Here is a 20,306-nt window from a genome sequence, read left to right as displayed (position 1 = left end):
TACCTCACCAGATTTAGATGTCTGCTTCAGGGTGAGATGAGCTGCTTTTCTTCTAGAATAACCTCTTTCTCTCCACTGCTTGAAAAGGGGATGCAGCCCCTAAGATGGACCAGGTGGATCTCAGCTCTTGTCTTTTAAGAAAGAATAACCATAAAGTTATGCCCCAAACCTTGAAACGTATTCTCTTTTGTGTTGTCCTGAGCTTGCACTGCGTTTCACAACTGAAAGAAAAATAATGGCATGACTTAACTTGGAGAGTTTGCCTGTTAAGTCTTGACAATATCCCAAGCCTCTATTTTTTTTTTTTAGAGCTGTGGCTTAGATAACACAATTGAATGCAACCTTTTGTAGAGCTTCTTGAAAGCCTGTGTACACAGCAGTTTCTTACCCTCCCTGAGCAGAAGCATGTTTATCGCAGAGGTCAGAGGAGGACAGGAGAGGGGCTGGGATGTTGAGGGGAGCTAATAAGGCAGGTGCTTCTTGCACAGAGTGAAGATTTCTAGTGGACTCTCTACTGGTGTTTGCTGAGAAAGCTCATCCCAATGCAGCTGCTGCTGAGACAGGGCGGCCATCAGGACTATGCCAGCTGGGGAGCTCGCATGGTGCACACTGCTGGGCTGTCGGACAAGCAGAGCTTCGGCTGGAGCCGCCTGTTGGGCATGGGAATGGGAACTTTGAGCTCCAGGAAGGCAGTAGGTGGAAGCTGCTGGGAGCTGCAGTAGGAGATTTCCTCAGAAAGCTTGGAGGGAGCCTCGCGAGCCTGCCAGGCTGTTGCTTGAAAGCTGACAACCTGCCTGGCAGCAGGCAGAGTGCTGGGGAGAGATGAGAGAAGCATCGTGAATGCTCGCTTCCTCAAAGTGGTTTGTGTGTGATTGAACCTGCGTTATCTTTGATGGAGGATGTTTCATTTCCCTAAACGAACTCATGTTGTAGATCAAGCCCCATACACTTGATTTCAAGCAAAAACCATTCACACTTATGCAAGACTGTTAATTACTTCAGGTACAAAAAACTTCAGCCACTGGGTGAAATGGAAACAGATACGTATAAATATATTATAGCAATAGCTTTTCTTCTCAAAGGAATTACCTGATGCTTCTGATGCCTTAAAAGTGGGGTTTTTTCCACTCTTACCCAAACACCATATATTTTAGCTTGATGGACAGCACACAGTACCTGGGGTCTCTGGGACAGATTACAGGGGAGGCAGAGCAGCACAATGCTGGTTTATGGCCGTTTAGCCACTGACTTATTTTTAGTTGACTGAATAACATCCCTATCTGGATTGTGATCACGATGGTGACTGTGATGGTTATATCCCAGCAATGAGTTCAAATATAGCCCCTTAAAAGAAGAGGCCTTGCAATTTCCAGAAGAAGTGGATGAATAATTTTGCATGCTTAGTAAAAACAGCCATTAGCATCGTAAAGCCTGTGTAGTTTTTACAGAAGTTTCCCAGTAGCCTGTAGTGGATTGCCAGGTGCAAGGCAGAAGGCAGAAGGATTATAGCATGAAAGTAAGTCTAGAATAGTTTTTAAGAACAAAATTGTTTTAACTTTTTAATTGTCTAAAAGAAGAAAATGCAGAAATGCCACAGCAGCTGACGCAGAAACAGCAAAAACCAAGTCTAATTACATCATTCACACACATCCATACACATTGTGTCATGGAGACAGCAACTTAGTGTTGTTTTCTGCATTTACCATAGATAAAAGATGCATTTTGGTACGGCAAAAATTGCCTACTGCCAATACTCTGTGGACTTCTTTGCTATTGGAGAAAAAACTAATTTGTTGGGAAGGGGTGTATTTTTCTCAGTGGCCATTGCTGCCCCAAACTACAGAGATACCCAATGATTTCCAGTGCTCCTTTGTTAACACAGGGCTGAAAGCTGAATAATTAATAGCTCTCTCCATCATTTTCAAGACAGCAGTGAAACTGCATTAGGGATGCTTGGAAATATGAAAGGTGTACACAAACCAAATGGTTTCAATTTTGGCAGTGTTTCATGATTGGCAGATGAAAGGGTAATATTTACTTTGGGGATACACCCATTTGTCTCTGGGTTAGCGGCAGTGAGAACGAATACCTGCTCCCAGCTCATTGCCAAGCTCCCACAATGCTTAACACAGCAATCAGGCTAAAATAGGTCATCACTTCATCTGGTAAGTTGTGTAACAAGTTATCAATCTCTCCTTCTCCTCTCTAAGTGTTTCAGAATTACGGGAAGCATTTTGCCAGCCTCCACTCTGTAGAAATGTTAAGGCATGTCCCTGCAAGACAGTTATTTCTAAACCCGCAGCTGAAAGGATCTTATAATGCTCTCCCTCTGCTATAGATTACTTTGCACGCTCAGGGAAGATTGCCCCATTTCATGCTCAAGTGCTTTAAAAAGTGAAAAGCTGGGGACTGTGAAGAGGCTCACAACAGCTCCCTACTATTTTCTTTAACAACACGCTGAAGCATCTCTGATAGGGTTTTATAAATAGATCTGAACTTGCCTGCGCGGCAGTTTCTGGCATAATGCATCCACACGAGAGAAGCTACAACTGATCTAAAAATGTACTGTGACAGAACAGCCACAATGGGAAGCGATTGTAGGCAGTTAAATATTTGCTCTTTGATGGTTGACTTCACACTTTGCTTTTAGAAAATCAGGCTACTTCAACATGAACAAGCCACTTGCTCTGATGTTTGCCCCAGAAAATAAGGCATCATTGAATGTTTTAATTGTGCTAGAAGGCTGGGTATGTATCATTTGCATTAGGAATGTTCTGCACGGAAAGATTTGTGGTGTACATGTTGCATCAGGAATCTTGTGGTACAACATTACAACATTTCATATCTTTAGATTCTAGTAATCTAGGTTTCTTAAAGCTCATGAAATAATAGCTATTTCTGCCTTAAGTGCTGCAATGGAAAGAATGTTTTCATTGTGCAAATATACTTCGACATATTGCAGAAAGAGCTAAACATTTATTTTGTAAAGGTTAAGTTTCCAAATAATTTAAATGTCCAAGTAAGGAAAAGTTGGTGAACTGATTAGAAAAATAAAGATGTAGTGAAATGTGCAATAAGTGAGCAGCAATCCCATTTCAGACAATAAACTGGAGCTTAATGAACTGAATATTTGAGCACAGTTTACCATCACTTAAAAAATGCTCACATGCTCTGCTAAGGAAAACTGTGTTTCCCTAAAATGCCATTTAAATGAAGGGCAAAGGTCTTGTGTTGGGAGGCTTGGTTTTTTTGTTGAGGGTTCTCTTCATTTCCCCTCAGTCAAAGAGGTCACTCCATCACTGTTCAGTTGGGCTTAGTTTCTGTTCCTTCATACAGAGGGCCTCATCATATTGTCTTGGTAAACACAAGCACAAGGATGTGAAAGCACAGAAGTGTTCTTTAAAATGCTCTGGCCATGATGTGGCCTGCCTGGATCTGCACATGAACATCCAAGCATGAAGTTTGCTGCTTTAAGCCTTTTAAGATTGAAGCTTGTGCTGATTCCTCGAACTGCTTGTCATCAAAGGCATGTTTTGCCCAGAGAGAGAGGACTGGTGATGTTTATAAAATACAAGTGGAACAATGTTGTAATTTTTGTTTTTAGCCAATCTAGCAGAAATAAGAGATCTTTTTATTTTCCAGTGATGTTACTGTTTCTTTCTTCCTGCCTTTCCTTACACCTTAGCACACCCAGCTGTTGGCATCTGTGGTGATCATAACTGCACACCTGGGAAGCCTTGCTCCTCCCTGTCCCTGTGTGAAGGCAGGTTACACCACAATGTAAGTTGCTTCTCCCACTTGTGCACATGCTCCCTGACGGTGCTGACAGGGGACAGAAGCCAGTGGTGGGTGCCGGGGAAACAGTGGTCCAAAGCTGATAGATGGGTTATTTAATGCTGTGTTCCTAAAGAGTAAAATAGAGTAATGGGGAGGGAGTGGGGTGTGCATGAACAAGAAAGAGGAGGCCTGAGCATATGCTGGAAAGGGAGAGAAAAAAAATAAACCTCTGCATATCTCTAAAAATCATCATAATTTTATTTGCTGCCAAAACCACTCACATACCTCTGCCAGTGCTGTATGGTGTTTGCAGGGTGCAGATGCAAAGTGAGGCATCTGACAGAACTAACTTTTCTTGGCTGAAGGAGTCAAGAGGGAAATTCCTCAGAAATTAAAAACAAAAACAAACCCGAAAGCAACACCAAACACAAATTAAGCAGCAATTGCTGAAGGACTTTGTGTGGCAGTCTCTATGAAATCCAAGTTGCTTGTCCATCCTCAGCACGCTCCTCTGCCTCACACCACGGTTTATTTCTTCGATTAGAAAATCACAGAATGGTTTGGGTTGGAAGGGGCTTTTTAAAGCTCACCTAGTTCCAACCCAGTGACAGGGTTTTAGTGGGAGGTTGTCCCTGAGGCAGGGACACCTCCCACTACACCAATGACTTAATGAAAGCAACCACTATTCATCAGTATCACCCAGTATTAACGAATTCATCCCATTAATAATTTATTTCACAACCAAACAGCCCCATCGGAGCACCAACCTCCGCTGCCCGCACCTCCGACGAGCACCCCTCCGCCCCCCCACCCGCGCGCACGCCACGCTCCTCGCGCAGCCCCGGTCCCAGCCCCACCCCCGCCGTGACGCGCTCCGCGGCGCTGGTCACGTGTGCCGGAGAAGGAGGCCCGGCCCGCCGCACCCGGAGCCGCCGCCATGCCGCTGCCGCTTCCCGGCCGCCCCCGCCTCGGGCAGGCCCCGCTCCCGGCGCTGCTGCTGTTGCTGGCCGTGGTGGTGGGCCCGGCGCGGCCCATCTCCTTCCAGCTACCGGGCAAGGCGCGGAAGTGCCTGCGAGAGGAGATCCACCGCGACACGCTGGTCACGGGCGAGTACGAGATCGGCGCCCCGCCGGGCTCCTCCACCGGACCTTCCGCCAACCTTAAGGTGCGACCGCAAGCGGCGCCCGGACAGGCGGGGGGAGGCGGCGGGTGGGGGTAGGCCGTGGCGGGCGGGGTGTCCCCGCCTCCCCGGTCGTGCAGGGGCGGGGCGTGGGGAATGGTGACGTTCTTCACGCGTGACACGGGCCACGCGTGGGTTCGCGGTGCGCCTGACCTGCGGGGAGAGATGGGGCAGGACTCGCCTTGCGCTGGGGCCTGCCTGTTCCTGCCGGGGCTCTGCCGCCTGGGTATGGGGTAACAGGGAGTGAGGCAGGAGTTTGGGTTGAGCCAAAACCTTTTTTTTTCACCCCAAAGATCTGATGGCATCCGTTCGGCGTTCGGATTCTACGGCGTCTGTCAGGCCCCGCCGCAGCGATAAGCGCTGGCAGGATATGAGGAGTAAGGAGTTACGGTGACGTGGCTTTAAGAGATGGAGCAGCCTGCTGCAGGGGTAGGGCAGGGTGAGGGATTAGAAAGCAGGCCTTGATACACAAAATGGATGTTCCCATCTTAATTTATCATGTCTCACATGGATTTTAAGGAGGCAGGTGTTTGCTGCAGGGAAGAAAATGATCTTAAGGGATCTTTAGGGAGTATAGGCAGAAGGTCAACCAAATATATGTGACTAATACACTTATGTGACAAGCAGCTTTTAAAACTTCAACGGCTTCACTCTGTCCACAGTTTGCCTTCCCCAGGCTGTTTTCAAATTCCCCACCTACCTGAGTAAGGGCTTTTTATTTCTCTCTAAGCTCCCAAAGGCTTCCAAAGTAAGCATACAGAGATAAAATAGTATCAGGAGTCTCTAAACTCAGTGTTACTGGGATCTGAACTCAAGCTGGCCTTCCAGCATCAGCCTACAGACACCTGAAGGCCTTGTGTTATTGGCAGTCGTGCTTGGGAATGGCTATAAAAGGCTGTTTCTGCAGTCTTGCTTTTTAAAAAACCTTGTTCTGCTGCTCTTACATCATTTGTAAGAGGAAACTTGTCTCTATATAGGCAGAACCAAGCAGCGCTAATGCTTTAACACATTTCTATAGTATTTGCATGGTAATGTGCGTGTATTTCAGATCAAGCGCTGTGTTCCCAACTGCCTCTTACCACCTGGTGATCAAGCCTCCTGGTTCTCTGGTTGCCCACCAGATGGGGGATCAACCCATCCCACAGTCTCATCCAAAACCTCGCTTTTATGACAGGATTTGTCTAGGGAGGTGGTGAAGCAATGAATCCCACTCGTGGGTTTTAGTCTGGCTTTGCTGCTGAAGCTGGTATCCAGACAGGATTGCTCATGGAAGCTCTGTTGTATTCTATCTGCAAAATAAAAATAAATTAAAAGGAAGTCTTGTACTAGTTTGAAAAGCTGCAAAGGATAAACAGTAATTTATGCAATCTTGCTTTTTTTCTTACTGTTCAGGGGTGCTGTGGCATCCCAGTGTGCTGGGTTTGTTTCAAGTGCTGTAACCTCTCTGCTAGGTGTGTGCTTCCTGTCTGTGCCTGCGTGGGGCAGGTTAGTTCAGTACATCATGACTGCAGGTTGTCTCTCCTGCACCGCGTGGCCCGCTTCAGTCCCCTGCATCGAGACACCAAACATAGGAGGCTGGTAGTTCTGGCTGGGCTCGGTTCGGTTCCTGCCGGTGAGCTCAGTTGTGTGCGTGCGAGCGACACCCTGCGCTAACAGTGGCACCCTCTGTGTTGGAGGAATCCACAGGCCCTGCCAGCTGGCTGCTGAGGGATGATGTTGGGGTGGCGGAGGTCCCCCTTGGCCTTGCCACGTGCCCCTGTCCCATTGTCCAGGCGAGTGCTTTGGGGAACTGTTGGGCTGTTTGTCAAGGGCAAACAATGCCCTGTCTGTAGGGGACTGCGTTACCGTAAATAACGTTAGAATAGCATAAAAAATCCCTTTCAGGTCAACTCCCCCACAAGTGTTCTGGCTGGGCTATTCGCAGCATCTCCCTCCCCCGCAGGCCCGCCTGAATGGGCCATGTTTTTGGCTGATTTGGGTAATGCTATTCAGTTTTGATGAAAGCAGATAGCAGAGCTTTTACTGTCCAGAATCCTGTTCATGAGCAGGGTATTGCTAGAGCTGCAAAGGGCAAAAATGGATCAAGCTACGTAATATTCTCTAGCTAAAGATTAGCTCTGGTGTCTACAAAGCTTTAAGGGAATAGTGCTCAAAATAATAGAGACATTTGAGAGCTTTCTTCACTGTGTTCTTATGACCACTTCTTGGGATGGAGAACCTAGTGTACAGAGGATATGGTATCATACTCATGAAGCTAACATCTCAGTTAATGCCCTGTTAAATGGTATGTGCCATATGGCAGCCAGAACACATGCTTTTGCTCCGTGTTTGTGTGGTCAAATGTGGACAGTCCTGTACTCTAGTGGGGCTTGCTCACTTCAGCTGTGTGCCCCCAACAGTCTGGTGGCTTCCAGGCAGGAGGTGGCTTGTGTCTGGTGGCTTGTGGCAGGGGGATGGCAGCACAGCTGCCTGTGCTTGACCGTGCAGCATGCTTTCATCTGCTCACCACTTGAACACAAGTAGAGCTCTGAGCAGAATCTACAGTGCGGGAGAACGGTGCTCCTTGTTGTTCTCAGATGCTGACAAATACCATATGGTGCAGGGGCAGCTACAGCATAATCCTGCAACAGACAATTACAGGATAATCTAAATCTAGAGGAAGCTTGTTCCTAAAGTCTTGCCTGCTATGGTTTATATCCTGAGGCACGAGGATTTATATACTGTATTTTTCCTGCCTAATGCAGCCACTTTCATTATCCATGTGATAGTCTGTACTTGTTTCCAATCCAGCAGGCTACTGGCATCAGTGGTATTCCATGTCAGGGAGTTAATTTGGTATTCTAATAAAAATAAAGAGTGTTTCCTTAGAATAATTTCGTGTACATAGTCCTTTTGTATGGCCTTTGTACAAGGAAACAAGGCTATTTTTCTGTTGCAAGATTGAGTAAAGGAGAATGTCTTACTTATCTTCTCCATACGACAAATGAGTTTGTGTACTTCCATCTTTTATACCTTTAACATTCCCAAGCTTTTTAGTCTCTTCACCTCTAAGACTTTGAAAGACCTCTGGTAATGTCAACATCCATGTTTTTTCAAACATACTTGTAGAAACGTAGAGTTGAGGAGAACTGGGAAGCATTACAGTGGAACATGCACTGTTGATTTACATGCAGTATTGTAATACCTTCACTTTTTACCCCTCTCCATGGTCAGAGCATTTCAAATGGACAGAGCTTTTAATTGAGCACAAAGTGTGCACCATGAAACATGTGTCCTTTTGGTGAAGGATTTTTGTAGACCCTCTGCAGTTTTTGCCTATTCTTGGTTATTTCACAGACTTAGCACAAAGCAGTTATTATTCTCGCTGGGTAGCCTGAATTGTTCTCTGAAGTGGCCACTTCTATGGATCTTGGCACGGAAACCTTCCCTGTATAACTCAGGGCCACACTGATGCTTCATTTCTAGAGAATAGATGTGCCCTTCTCCATTTCATCTTCAGGGGAATTAGTCTTTTTATGTTCCATAGGGCTTTTCCATATCTCTGTTGCTATGGAAATTTATGAATTTTGCTTGTAAAATGAAGGCAGTGAGTAACTGTGGTTCAGTAAGAGTTCCTAAATGTGGTCTCTGTTCAAGGGTTACAGGAGGAAGAGGAATTAATGTGGGGTTTGGGTGTTTTATTTTTCTTGGTTGGTTGGTTGATTGCCTTTTAGTGGGTTGTTTTGTTTTTTGTATAAGAGTCAATAATTCCCTTAGAGGCACTCTGACTTTGCCAGCTCCTGGAGTGGGGAGGAATTGATACGGTTGCAAGGAAGGAGGGAAAACGTTGAAAGGAGAAAGCAGCAGATCCAAAGGGAGGGGTAGGAGAACTCTTCCCGCACAGGCAGCGTGAGCCCACAGCAGTGAAGCACGGTGTTTCTTACCCTCATTGTCTCTCTTGCAGATAACCGACTCAGCTGGGCACATCCTGTATGCCAAGGAGGATGCCACTAAGGGCAAGTTTGCATTCACCACTGAAGACTACGATATGTTTGAGGCCTGCTTTGAGAGCAAGCTTCCTGTGGGTAAGTGAGGTGGAAGGTCTGTTGGCTGCTTCTAGCTTCTGATCACCTAGATATGTGGATTTAGGGGTATGAGTAAAATGATCCTGAGTGTGGTCCGCAGAACACTGGTTGACTTTTAAAGCTGATCTTCAGGAGGCTGTGAGCAGTCTCACTGCAGAACATCTACTCTCAGTGTTGTGTCTGAAGTAATCCTCTGTGGCTGTCGTGTAGAGTGCTTGGGTTTTTGCAAGGTGAATTGTGTGCTCCTCTTGCAGAGGTCATCTCAGTTGCAATGAGTGGCAATACCTGGGAGCAAACCAAACCTTGTTTGCCCTTTTCATGCTTCTGCCCATCTTGCAGTCAAGCCAGGATAATCTTTCTCCCCAGCTGATTGTCACTCCCCATTTGGTGGAACGTGATCTCTCCGTAGTGTATACTTGGCAGGAATCCTGTGTTAGGTTAGCAACCATTTTCTGGAGCTGAGGGTGTGCGTACAGAGAATGTGGCCTTGGTTTGCACCCACAACTGCTCTCTAAGTGGTCAATAAAGGGAAGGGGAAATAAGCAGGATGTCAGCCTTGCATTTGTAGTGAGGGACTGTTGCCTAATGAGCACCGAGGCTCATTTCCTGTGAGTGACGCATGTGCTGCTTTTGAGTGGCTGGGCTCAACCTCAGGACAGACGTGCTGGAAATCGCAAACACATGGGCTCCAGTCTCATTTGTGGTGGTGTGAGCATGTGCAGGTTTATAGGTGGTCATATCTTTTCACAGTTACTGTCAAGAGTTCTGCTCCCTGGACCCAGTTTTTCTTAGTTCTTATCCTAAAGATCCCAGAGCCTAAAGATCCCAGAGCAGTTACTGGCAGCATTCCTCATACCTGTTGAAAGGCAGTCTCTGTTTTGTTGTTCTGCTCCATGTACAAGATGCAAATAGTTTGCAAGTTGAAGAGAAGTTTCCAGAAAGAGAAGGCTATCTTCTTTGCTAGGATTAGGAAGGCTTTTGCTTATAACACCTCTTCTATAGTATTCTACAAATAAGACAGTCACCTTAAGTGCTTAAGATTTCGCTTCAAAGGTAGGGTTTCCAAATGCTCTTTAACACATCGAGACATGTAGGCACTAGTGAGTCATCTGGGAGTAACTCATGCTATTTACTGTCCAACACCTGGATATTTGGGAAGTCTACAGACAGTTCCACAAACCCTTTCATAGCTTCCATGTGATCACACAGCAAAGTGGGAAAGGCTTCTTTCTTTAGTTGTGTCTAGACTCTTTATTTCAGTACTTGTGACTAGAGGTTTCTTGCCTAGACTGAGTCCCTTATAGTTACTTTGATTGTAGCAAATGTTTATTTCCTGGCTCCTATGTATTGTTGCAAGTTTGTTTTAAAACTTTCATTATTGATGAGGATAACATGCATTTATCTACCTGATGACCAGAGGGATGTTTAGGTGCCAAAATCTAGAACTGTTCAATTGAGCAGCTGCATCCTGTTCTGCAGGCTTCTCTTTAGGAGCTTCCAAGCTGCCAGTTTCTTTTCGGACCCAGATGCCCTAAACTCATTGCTAAAGAGAGATGCTGTGTAGTGAGTATTTCCCATCCCTCTGCTGGAAATCAAGGAAGTATTTAGGTAAGGGAGGTGGCACTGTAAGTCTTAATCACCTGCAGTACTTGGTTAAGGTAGGTTGTAGGAAGTAACCACATCACACATCACAAGAAGTGCCTTGTTTCCTCTATAAGGTCAGCATGGGAATGGGGAAACTGACCAAGTGCTGTTTTATCCCTGTGTTTCTCTTTAAAGGGTTGGATTTTCCTTTTTTTTTTTTTTTTTTTTTTTTTTACAGTCTTATCAAGAAAGTGGTCAGGACTTGTAGCTCATCAGTCAAGGAGGATGTTGGTGGAGTACTGGAAGAGGAAAAACTGTTGGTAGAGGAAGCCCAGAGCCGTTGGGACCAGAATGATCTAAGCAACTGGGATTTCTCAATCCTTAACCACAGAAATGAGGAAGGGGAAGTGAGAAGGACTTTTTTGAAGGACTATTTGAAAGGTTTACCTTGTCAGAGTGGAGTTCTTAGAGTGCTTCTTGGAGCTGTGTTAGCGCAACAGGCTTCTTTCCCCTCTTCCAGGGTGGAAGGGTCCTGTCTCCCTGACCAGTGTTCTTTTCCCAGGCATACTTACTTTCGCACCATATGCTAATCTTGGAGATGAACAGCCTGGCCTTACTACATGCTCCCCTGAAGGACTTTTCCTGTGTGCAGATCTTTACCTCTTTGACCCTTCTGTAATCCTTCTCTTCCCAAACTTTCTTAAGAGTGTTATGGCTCATTTTCTTCTGGTTCAACTGTCCACCTGGCAGTTCAACTATCCTGGTTTTCAAACGACTTTGCAGGCTAGGAGCTCCTCTAATCCCAGGAAACAGTTCTGTGCTCATGTGAAATGACCTCTTGAAGACCACCTGGGGGACGTAGGGATCAGTTTAGTTCAAGATCTCTGGGACTTAACTGTTTTTCTCTTTGCTGTTGATCCAGTCTGCTCTGGAGAGCCCAGGCTGCGCGAGAAGCAGGGAGTTACTGAGGATCTGATAAGTGTGAAGGGAGCTGCCTAGTGCCTTGGGCTTAGTAAGCTTGTAGAAGAGCAGCTTGAGTTTTTCCAGGCCAGTCCCTGACAATGTTAACCTCTTGCAGAATGTCTGCTTTCCATCCCTTTGCACCCAGCAGCAGCTCTAAGGTTTCTGCTTTCTTACTGCTTCTTGGCAGCTCTTGCTTCCAGCCTGACGAATTAATCCTTCCAGTTCTGTACGCCTGTCCACCAGCCTTTTCATTTTTCTCATCTCTTCCTGGAAGCTCCAGCTTTCCACCCAAGTTGCTGCAATTTAAACAATGCTAAAACAACCCCCTCACTAAACTGTGTGCTTTGAATTTTCTTCTGCAGCTACTGTTGGCTGTTCTACCTGCCAGTCTCTAGGCATGATGGTATATGTATGGCCTAAATGGCCAGAACTTGTGGTTGCAGAAAGGAACATTGGGTGGTTGTACACAGCCTGTCTGTTGAAGAACAGCGCTGGGATTTTTAGTTTGTTTTCACAGTAACCAGACTTTTATAAGAAAACAAAAAAATCCATCCTAATCCTAATTTTCCCATTGGGCTCTTACATACCTGGCTTTGAATTCTGAGCTCCTGTATCCCTCAGGAAACTGAAGAAACATTTTGCAGTTGATATGGACCATCTTGTCAGTAGGTTATTCCATGTTCTCCTAGTATAGGAGGTGGTGGTGGTGGTTCTGCTTCTGGTGTGTTGAAGAGCTGTTTGGTGGGTAGAGAGAAAATCTGGCGATACTGTTTTGAAGATCTGGAGTATCTTCCTTGTTCTGATTGGAGTGATCCAGTGTAACCTGTACATTGAATTTGTTTGTGGACTGAGAGAATGTCCACCTGGCAGCCTCCTAAGGCAAAGTGTGAGTATTGGACATGCTCGTGGATAAAGACTTTGAAATTTGTGGTATAAGTGAATTCAGACCTTGTGTTTGCTGGCAGCCAGCTGAGGACAACTGTATAGCCCAATGTGCAGGGGTTTCAGAATGCGTTATGTTCAGATATTTCCTTGGTGGGTGGTATAGTAGAATATTGTACTCAGCTCTGCTGACATGCTGCATTCTTCAGGGTATATCGTATGTGTAGCCTAAATATAGATATATATTTTTTTCCCCTCCTGTGAATGTTCTCAGATGTGACAGTTTGTAGCAGTTAAAAGAAGCTATTAGCTGTAGCTGTCTCTGGCTTGGAGGCTACAGCCTTAAAAGATACCTACTGTGCTGCTGACTCCTTGCTGTTCATGCAGCTCCAGCTGACAGTTCTCTGAAGTGATGCTTTCTCAGCTTCAGAAGCCTCTTCCCATCTCAGGGTTTGCATTAGCAGTGTGGGTCTCAGACTTCTGGGCTGTTCTTTTCCTGATAAGATGTGTTGGTAAAGGGATTGCTTTTGTTTCTGCAGACACTGCAGCATCTGAGGGTCAGTAGTCCCCATATGCCATATTCCTCAATTGGAGCATTTAGCTTCTGCTCCTTTGAATGTAAAACCATTTTACAACCCCAGTAACCTTGACAAGTTGCTGGTATACTTCCTGCTAGGAGGAACGCGGGCTTCTCAATTGAATATTTGTCCCTCTGGTGACTTGTCCTTTGCCAGGGTGTCTTGTAGCAGCTGGTATTCATCTTCTAATCTCTGCAGTTTTTGCAGTGATTTGCATCCTGTACACACTTAGCACTTTTAGTTACAGCTTGTTCTCATTATCTTTGTGAGGCTCTCCTTCAGCCAGGATTTATTGTGAAGTCTCTGTATTTTTAGGCTGTACTGTGCTGCCTCCTCACTTAGCTGCAGACATGGAGGGAGGGGAGTGATGTTGTGAGTTCTTCCTTAGTGGTGGGGAGAGCTGGTGATTTCCTGGCAGGCTGAATGCTTCACACAATGAATCCTTTCATTATGTTTCCAGGAACAGGGAGGATGCCGGACCAGCTCGTGATCCTGGATATGAAGCATGGAGTTGAAGCAAAGAACTACGAGGAGGTATGTCCCCTGGCTGCCTGCACTGCAGGCTCCCTTTTCCCAGCACTCACGTGATGCCATTTGTGGATCTGGGGCTCATGATGGGAAGCTGTTTTCTCAGCGGTGATGAAAGCCGGCTTGCAACCTACAATTCCAGTGAAGCTTTGTGTGTTAGGGGAGAACAAAAAAACAAAAGGACAGACATCAACTAAAACTAATTCTGTACTCTGGGGACTGGAGCCTAATGTGTGAATTTCTTTGCTAGAACAGAGTGACCCAGCTTCTGGGTGTAGGCATTATAAGCAAAAAGAGACAGAGATCTAAAATGCCCAGCAGTGGGGGGCATTTCGGGTTAATATCAGACCATCCTAAAGGTCAGGTTATGTTGTTCTTGTTCTTCCTGACTGTAAGATGTGCTGGCTTAACGGCCCTGAAATGGCACTTGTGCGTTGCTAAACTGGCATACGTGTAACTGTATCAATGTAGTGGTGTTTGGCAGAGTAGTAGCTGGTGTGAAATGAGTATTTGGTTTGAAGGCATGACATTGCAAGTAGGCATAAAGCCTAAACATTTCTGTCCTAGGAGGACATGCCTTTCTTAGACTCAAAAGCCAGCTGTGTGGAATAGCAGTTGCTTTGTGGCTGGGACAGTCCCGGCTGGTTTAGATGATGAATTCTGATAGCTGCTACTAATACTTTTGGCTCACTAGAACTTGGGGTCAGTCAGTCCACAGCACAGAGCTTGTGCCTGAGGAAATGAGAGCTGTTGGTGGAGAAAGATTCCTGCAAATGACTGCTGGGTCCACTGCACACAATAGTGTGGGAGATGCCTTGGGGAGGACACTGGGTGGCAGAAGAGGCTGTGTATGGTGTCAGTTGGAAAAAGAATTTCTGAGATGGTCATGCTGGACTTCTTATAAGCTTTTGAGCTTTGGGCTAGCTGGTCCTGTGTGGCTTACGTCACTCTAGAGGACATCCTATGTGTAGAGTAATAAAGTGCTTGGGGTCAGGGAGGAGCAGAGCAATTGTTGCCTAAGTCAGTCTAGAGCACATCCTACATGGAGAGTAAAGCAGAGGTTGGGGTCAGGCCAGAGCAGAGCAATCCTTGGGCCAGCTGTCTGGTCACCAGCTACTGCAGGATTACAAGATGTTGAAATCTCACGGGATGACCCCTAACAGCATAACTGGATTATAATGACTACAGGTGAAGAATCTCTTTAAATACAACCCCACCGCATACTCTGAATTATGTTATTGTAGTGCTACCTAGAAGCATTGTCCCTATGCAGAAAGGTTCTCTTATGCTCATTTATCTGCATACTTACTGGTTGTACTGATAAAACTTCTTGGAATAAAAGTAATTATCTGTTATGCTTGTCACTGTAGTGAGATGGATGGAAAAGGTCCATGTACAAAAAGAACTTAGACTTTCAGTCTGACCTGATACCAAATGCAGATCTCGGCAGTACTGGCAAGCATCCTTGGCTTGTGAGGACCTCTCAGAGTGGAAGACTGTTAAGCCCTGTTGAGCAGCATGTCTCAGACTGAGTTAGTGTTTATACAGCTGCTGCGGATGTTTAGCCACACTGCTTTGCAGTGTGTTTTCTTCTTTTCATTCTCTCTCTCCCAAGGTTGCTGTAGTATTCATGGGTTTTGACTTGACAGGTTGCTATAAGGCCTTGGAGGGGAGGACTCTTGCTTGGTTGTCTTTCCTGGAATTGCTGCATTTTTGAGCCTTATTTTTGAGCCTTTTGTTTGTGATGCTCATCTGTTGTAAGGTACCAGTGACCTGTCTTTCCCACCCAGTACTTGTTGAGTTACTGCAAGGAGTTGAACGAGGGTCATCGGTACTGTCCTGCTTGTGCATGGATATGTTGCAGTGAGAAGAGGGCTGGTGTTCAAGTTTGGCTTCATAAGATCCAGACATTCTTGAGCAAAGCAACTGGGAGAGTGAGCTGGGCTAGAAAACCTAACTGCATGGCAGTGTCATACCTTAGTTCTCTGGGGTAGGGAATGACTTTAACCATTCAGTAAGTGGAAATGAAATTAAGGAAAAGGATAAGACTTTTCAAAAGGCACAAAGAAGGTTTAATGATCTAGGTTCCTTTCCAGATCAGCTACTCCTTGTCAATTCTTGGCCATTGGCTATGGTGTGGAAGAGTTAGGCTTTGACAGACCTTTTGAGTTGCCCCTTAGAAGTTTAGTGGCATTGTTTCAGTTGTTCTGGTGGTCCAGATGTTCCTTTGAGGATGATGGTGTTCTGCCATCACGGATGCTGGTGGGCTTTTTACAAAATCCCTTGGAGCAGTTGTGCATATTGGTTTCACTAGGGATGAAAGAGGTTCCAGGTATGTCTTGGAGTACACGCAGGACTAAAAATAGCCATCAGATGTTTCACACCTATTCAGAGCAGCTGAAGGGATGCACGATAGAGCAGACAAGCCTTGATTTTTCCCAGTGTAACCTTTGTAGCTTTCTGTGAATGTGGAAAAGTGCCCTCCAGGAAGATAATGGAGCTAGTCAGTGGGGGTTAACCTGTCAGTATAGCTGCCTGAGACCTTGTGTGTGTTACACACCTCTTGTTCTAGCTGTATCAGCAGTCAGGGCCATAGGCATGCTTACACTGGTGGCAGCAAAGCTCTGTGGCAGATAGATGTCCAGACCACAGGGCTTACTTAGTGCAACCTGTTGGCTAGAATGCAGGAGGGGTTTAACTTTGTTTCCTACCCCTTCTCACAAATGCACTCTGAACTGACACTGCTGTGCTGGCAGAGCTGTGACATACAGCTCGCCTCAGCACAAAAGTCCTCAGATGACTGCTTGATGGCCTGCAGCTTGCCAGGATATGTGTGTCATGTGAAGACCCTTCAGTGAAATGGCTGATGAGCTAGCACTGGTCATGAGCATCTCTTCAGATGGGCTCTGATGCCCAGGCAGCTGCCTCTGGAAGTGATGCTTCAGGGATGCCTGCACAGTGAGCACCCTGTTGCCTGCCTGTCAGCATGGACCACTAAGGGATGCCATCCTGTGGCTTATGTCTGAGGAATACTGTGTGGTTATGAGACTGGTGGTGAGCTGCATGTGCTCCGTGTGTTTTCTGTAGCGCATCTTTCTTCTGCTGCATTACTTAGGAACACAGCATTTGACCTTCATGGTGGGGGCCTGTCACATGTTGGTAATGGTGACAAATTCTACCCAAGAACCAGAGTTACCCAAACTCTATGCTGTAGCAGTGGCAGGAATTGCAAGTTAGCTTCCTGTGAGTAATGTCGTCACAGATTTTACGTAATGTGTAGCCAGGTTACAGCCAGGGCTGGGGAAGGGACATGTTCAGCTTTCAGTAGTTGCTGTTGTGGACTGTGCCTTCTAATTTAATTTCCTCTGGACTTTTCCTTTTGGATACAAGTCTTTGAATAGTAGGACTGTGGGTTGCATGTTCTGCACAAAAAATGGTGTTCTATAAAACCCGTTTCTAGGAGGGAAATGTATTTTTTCCTTGACCCTGGCTCAACGGGAGCCTGTCCCGTAAATATTCCAGCAGCGTCACCTGGTGGCTTGAGGCAGATGGAGCACCTCGTAGCTGCGTGGAACCTACCGAGAGGCTATGCTGCCCTTGAGGTCATCAGTCTAAGTGATAAAAGCCCTGAGCTTTTGTGGGTGTAATCAAACAACTGCCACTGGGAATCAGACTTTCGGGGGCATATGGCAACAGTTAGCAAAGCGAGTCTTGGTGCTAATACCCTGTGTGTCTATAGAACAATGTCATATGCGTATGTAAGTTAGTCACCTGTATCTCAGTCTCTGACTTGTATTCACTGGAGCTTTAGTCATGTGGCAAGCTCTTCTACCCACTCCTCAGAAGCCAAATGTGAATAAGCTAACATTAGGCCGAATAAGGAAGAAATGTGCTTGTGTGCATACTGTGCTTCTCTGTTGTGTAGGAGGAGTAGTAGGAAAGTGTGTTTCAGAGAACAGGTGGGAGAAGTGATAGTGTTTTATGCAATGGTAGTTTCTAACTTGTAGAGGTGTTTCCCTAGGGGAAGGATGCCCCAAATCTGTACTGTGTGAGGAGGAGTGGTTCAAACTGGCAGTAAAAACCCATGTGGGAGCTTTTGGTTTTGGCTCAATGATTGCCTGACTCTTCTGTTTTCTAGATTGCTAAAGTGGAGAAGTTGAAGCCTTTGGAAGTAGAATTGAGGCGCCTGGAAGATCTTTCAGAGTCTATTGTTAACGACTTTGCTTATATGAAGAAACGAGAAGAGGAGATGAGGGATACAAATGGTAAGAGACTGTGTGCCCCTTCAGAGGCATGGAGCTCTCAGACTCCTTACTTCTGCTGAATGTATTTTTAGGACAGAATTTGAAGATGAAGCAAGTATAATGGTCTTTGCTTGTTCTGTTCCTAGTAAGGGAAACCTGCTGATATTTCTCCTTCCGAAGCAGTCACTGAGTCTTGTGTGTCCCATCTCTAGAAATAATTTCTTTCTGTCTCCATTCTTAATGTGAATTACTCTGTGCCATTTAATGTTGCCCGTTAACCTCAGTTTCACCTTGTTATCCTCTTTTTGTTTCCTCTGCTTTTATTCTCAAGTATTGCTAATGCTTCAGTGCCCTTGCCTTCATGCTGTATGATCTAGAATCACAGAATCAACTAGGCCGGAAAAGATCACCAAGTCCAGCCTTTACGCAGCACTGCCAAATCCACCACTAACCATGTAACTAAGGGCCTCATCTGCATGGTTTTTGAACACTTGCAGGGATGGTGATTCCACCACTGCCCTGGGCAGCCTGTGCCAGTGCCCAGCTACCCTTTCTGAATAAATTTTTCCCAATATCCAGTCTGAACCTCCCCTAACGCAGCTTGAGGCCATTACCTCCTATCTTGCCTTTGACAGGTGGGAAGAGAAAATCCTGGGAGCTTTGCCCTCTGGAGGCGCATCCTGCCATGTCAGACTCCCGTTAATGGTTTGTTATCTGTTTCAGAGTCGACAAACACCCGGGTTCTGTACTTCAGCATTTTCTCCATGTGCTGTCTCATTGGACTGGCCACCTGGCAAGTTTTCTACCTGCGCCGCTTCTTCAAGGCCAAGAAACTGATTGAGTAAAGGAGCAGGTCCTCCTCCCCCTCCTCTCAGACCCAGCTGGACACCGCTGGGACGCAGCTATGGCCCCTGGAGCCATATCACAGATGATACCCACTGATGGGAGCTTTTCTGCAGGAACTTGGACCCTAAAGGGGAGGGGAGCCTAAACTTTGGAGGCAACGGGGGACTTGTGAAATCCTGTTGGATGTTGAGGGTGGGGGAGGTTGTGATGGGTTTGGGTATTCCTGGGGCAGCGATTAAATAAAAAAAAGATGTTTCCATGACAGCTGCAGCAAGCTTTTTGCGCTGTCTGTTCTCCTTTTATAATCTTGGCTTGATGATGTCTCCCATCTCTCTGTGACTGTAGTGTTATTCTGAGCCACTTGACCCTACTGAGCTCTTTAGGTGCCATGCAGCTAGCATGGGCAGAGTGGGGGATCCCTTGTTCTGACTGGCTGGGATCTAAGCCTTGTGCAAATGGAGGTGAGTGCAAAGCAATAGGATTCACCATTCCAGCAGGGCCTGAGGATAGAGGGAGGTCCAAGGTTTGGTCCCTGTTGTGGACCTCTGTGTTTCTCCCTGTGGGAGCTGGTGTCTTTGTGCTGACAGGTCAGGGCACTTGGGTTACGGTGGTTCAGCCTGGAGGAAGGGGAGCCTTGGAAGGAGGGCTCGCGAGCATGTTTGAGTGTGAAAAGGAGAAGCCTGCTTTGCTCAGATATGCTGTCCAGCCTTGGTCCTGCCCTTGCTCCACATGTTTGATTTGCCTCTCTTGTTCTGAAATGATACAGCGGCTTTCCTGAAAGCCTTGGTCAGGGATGGCCTTTTGTGCAGACAGGAGGCCTCAGTCAGATACAGTCACAGAACAATAGGAGCAGGTTATGCTAGGAAACATGGTCTTTCCATGAACAGGAGACTTTTCCCATCTAACTGGGTAGTGTTTATCCAGCAGGCAGCTGGCTGAATCTTATTTTCTGAGACCTCAAAGCAAGGTGGGATGCTACTCATATGAGCCATGAGGGCCTGTACCCCGCATTGAGGTCTGAGGGTGCAAGGTGCTTTGCAGATTGGCAGAGGAGACAGAAGAATGTGGATGAACTCAGAGAAGCAGCACAGGGTAGGAATATGCTAATTCTGTGTCTGAGGGGAGTCTGAACTGTGCGCTCGACAGAATTGTTCTAATTCTATAATTCTGTGCGGTACTACAGAGAGAGCAAGCAGCTTGTTGTTGGATCTCAGCTGCCCAAATGGCATGATGTTAAATAAGCCAGGTTGGGAAGAAACAGGCAGGTTCACTTCCTGGACTGATGTGCTGCAGTTTTCAGGCAGTGATTGAAATTCTTTCACCTTCTTTGCACAGCTTCAGAGCAAGTGGTTCAGCAGTACAGCATTGTGGTGTCCTGTGCCTAAGCCACTTCTGGCTGGAGAAGGGGTTGTCATGGCCCTGGACCCAGCCTATCATTTTGAAAAATAACATGGATTTATAATTTCAGATCTGAATCTGATCTATTGATGGGAAGGAAACGGTTGCCCAGGGTGAGGCAATGGGAGAAGGAGGATGGAAAGATGACCTCTTGTCATCTAAATACATCAGTACTTTGCCTCCCCTTTCCCATTGCCAAGTTCCTGGAGTTTAGTTCCACTGGCAAGTGCTTAGATTGCTTTTAATTTGTTTCTTTTTTGAT

The 20,306-nt window shown here is 46.2% G+C and overlaps 1 protein-coding gene across 1 annotated transcript; it reads left to right on the top strand.

Moving 5' to 3' along the window:
* Positions 1–4,651: 4,651 nt before the first annotated feature.
* On the top strand, positions 4,652–18,908 carry TMED10 (transmembrane p24 trafficking protein 10). Its single transcript, XM_080617786.1, has 5 exons — positions 4,652–4,942; positions 8,901–9,021; positions 13,489–13,562; positions 17,695–17,821; positions 18,524–18,908. The coding sequence occupies exons 1-5, from the start codon at positions 4,715–4,717 to the stop codon at positions 18,643–18,645; spliced, it is 672 nt and encodes a 223-aa protein (XP_080473912.1). The 5' UTR covers positions 4,652–4,714; the 3' UTR covers positions 18,646–18,908.
* The last annotated feature ends 1,398 nt before the right edge of the window (positions 18,909–20,306 follow it).

This window comes from Psittacula echo (assembly GCF_963264785.1).
Source record: "Psittacula echo genome assembly, chromosome: 5".
Lineage (NCBI taxonomy): Eukaryota > Metazoa > Chordata > Aves > Psittaciformes > Psittacidae > Psittacula > Psittacula echo.
This window is presented reverse-complemented; position numbering and strand designations above follow the sequence as displayed.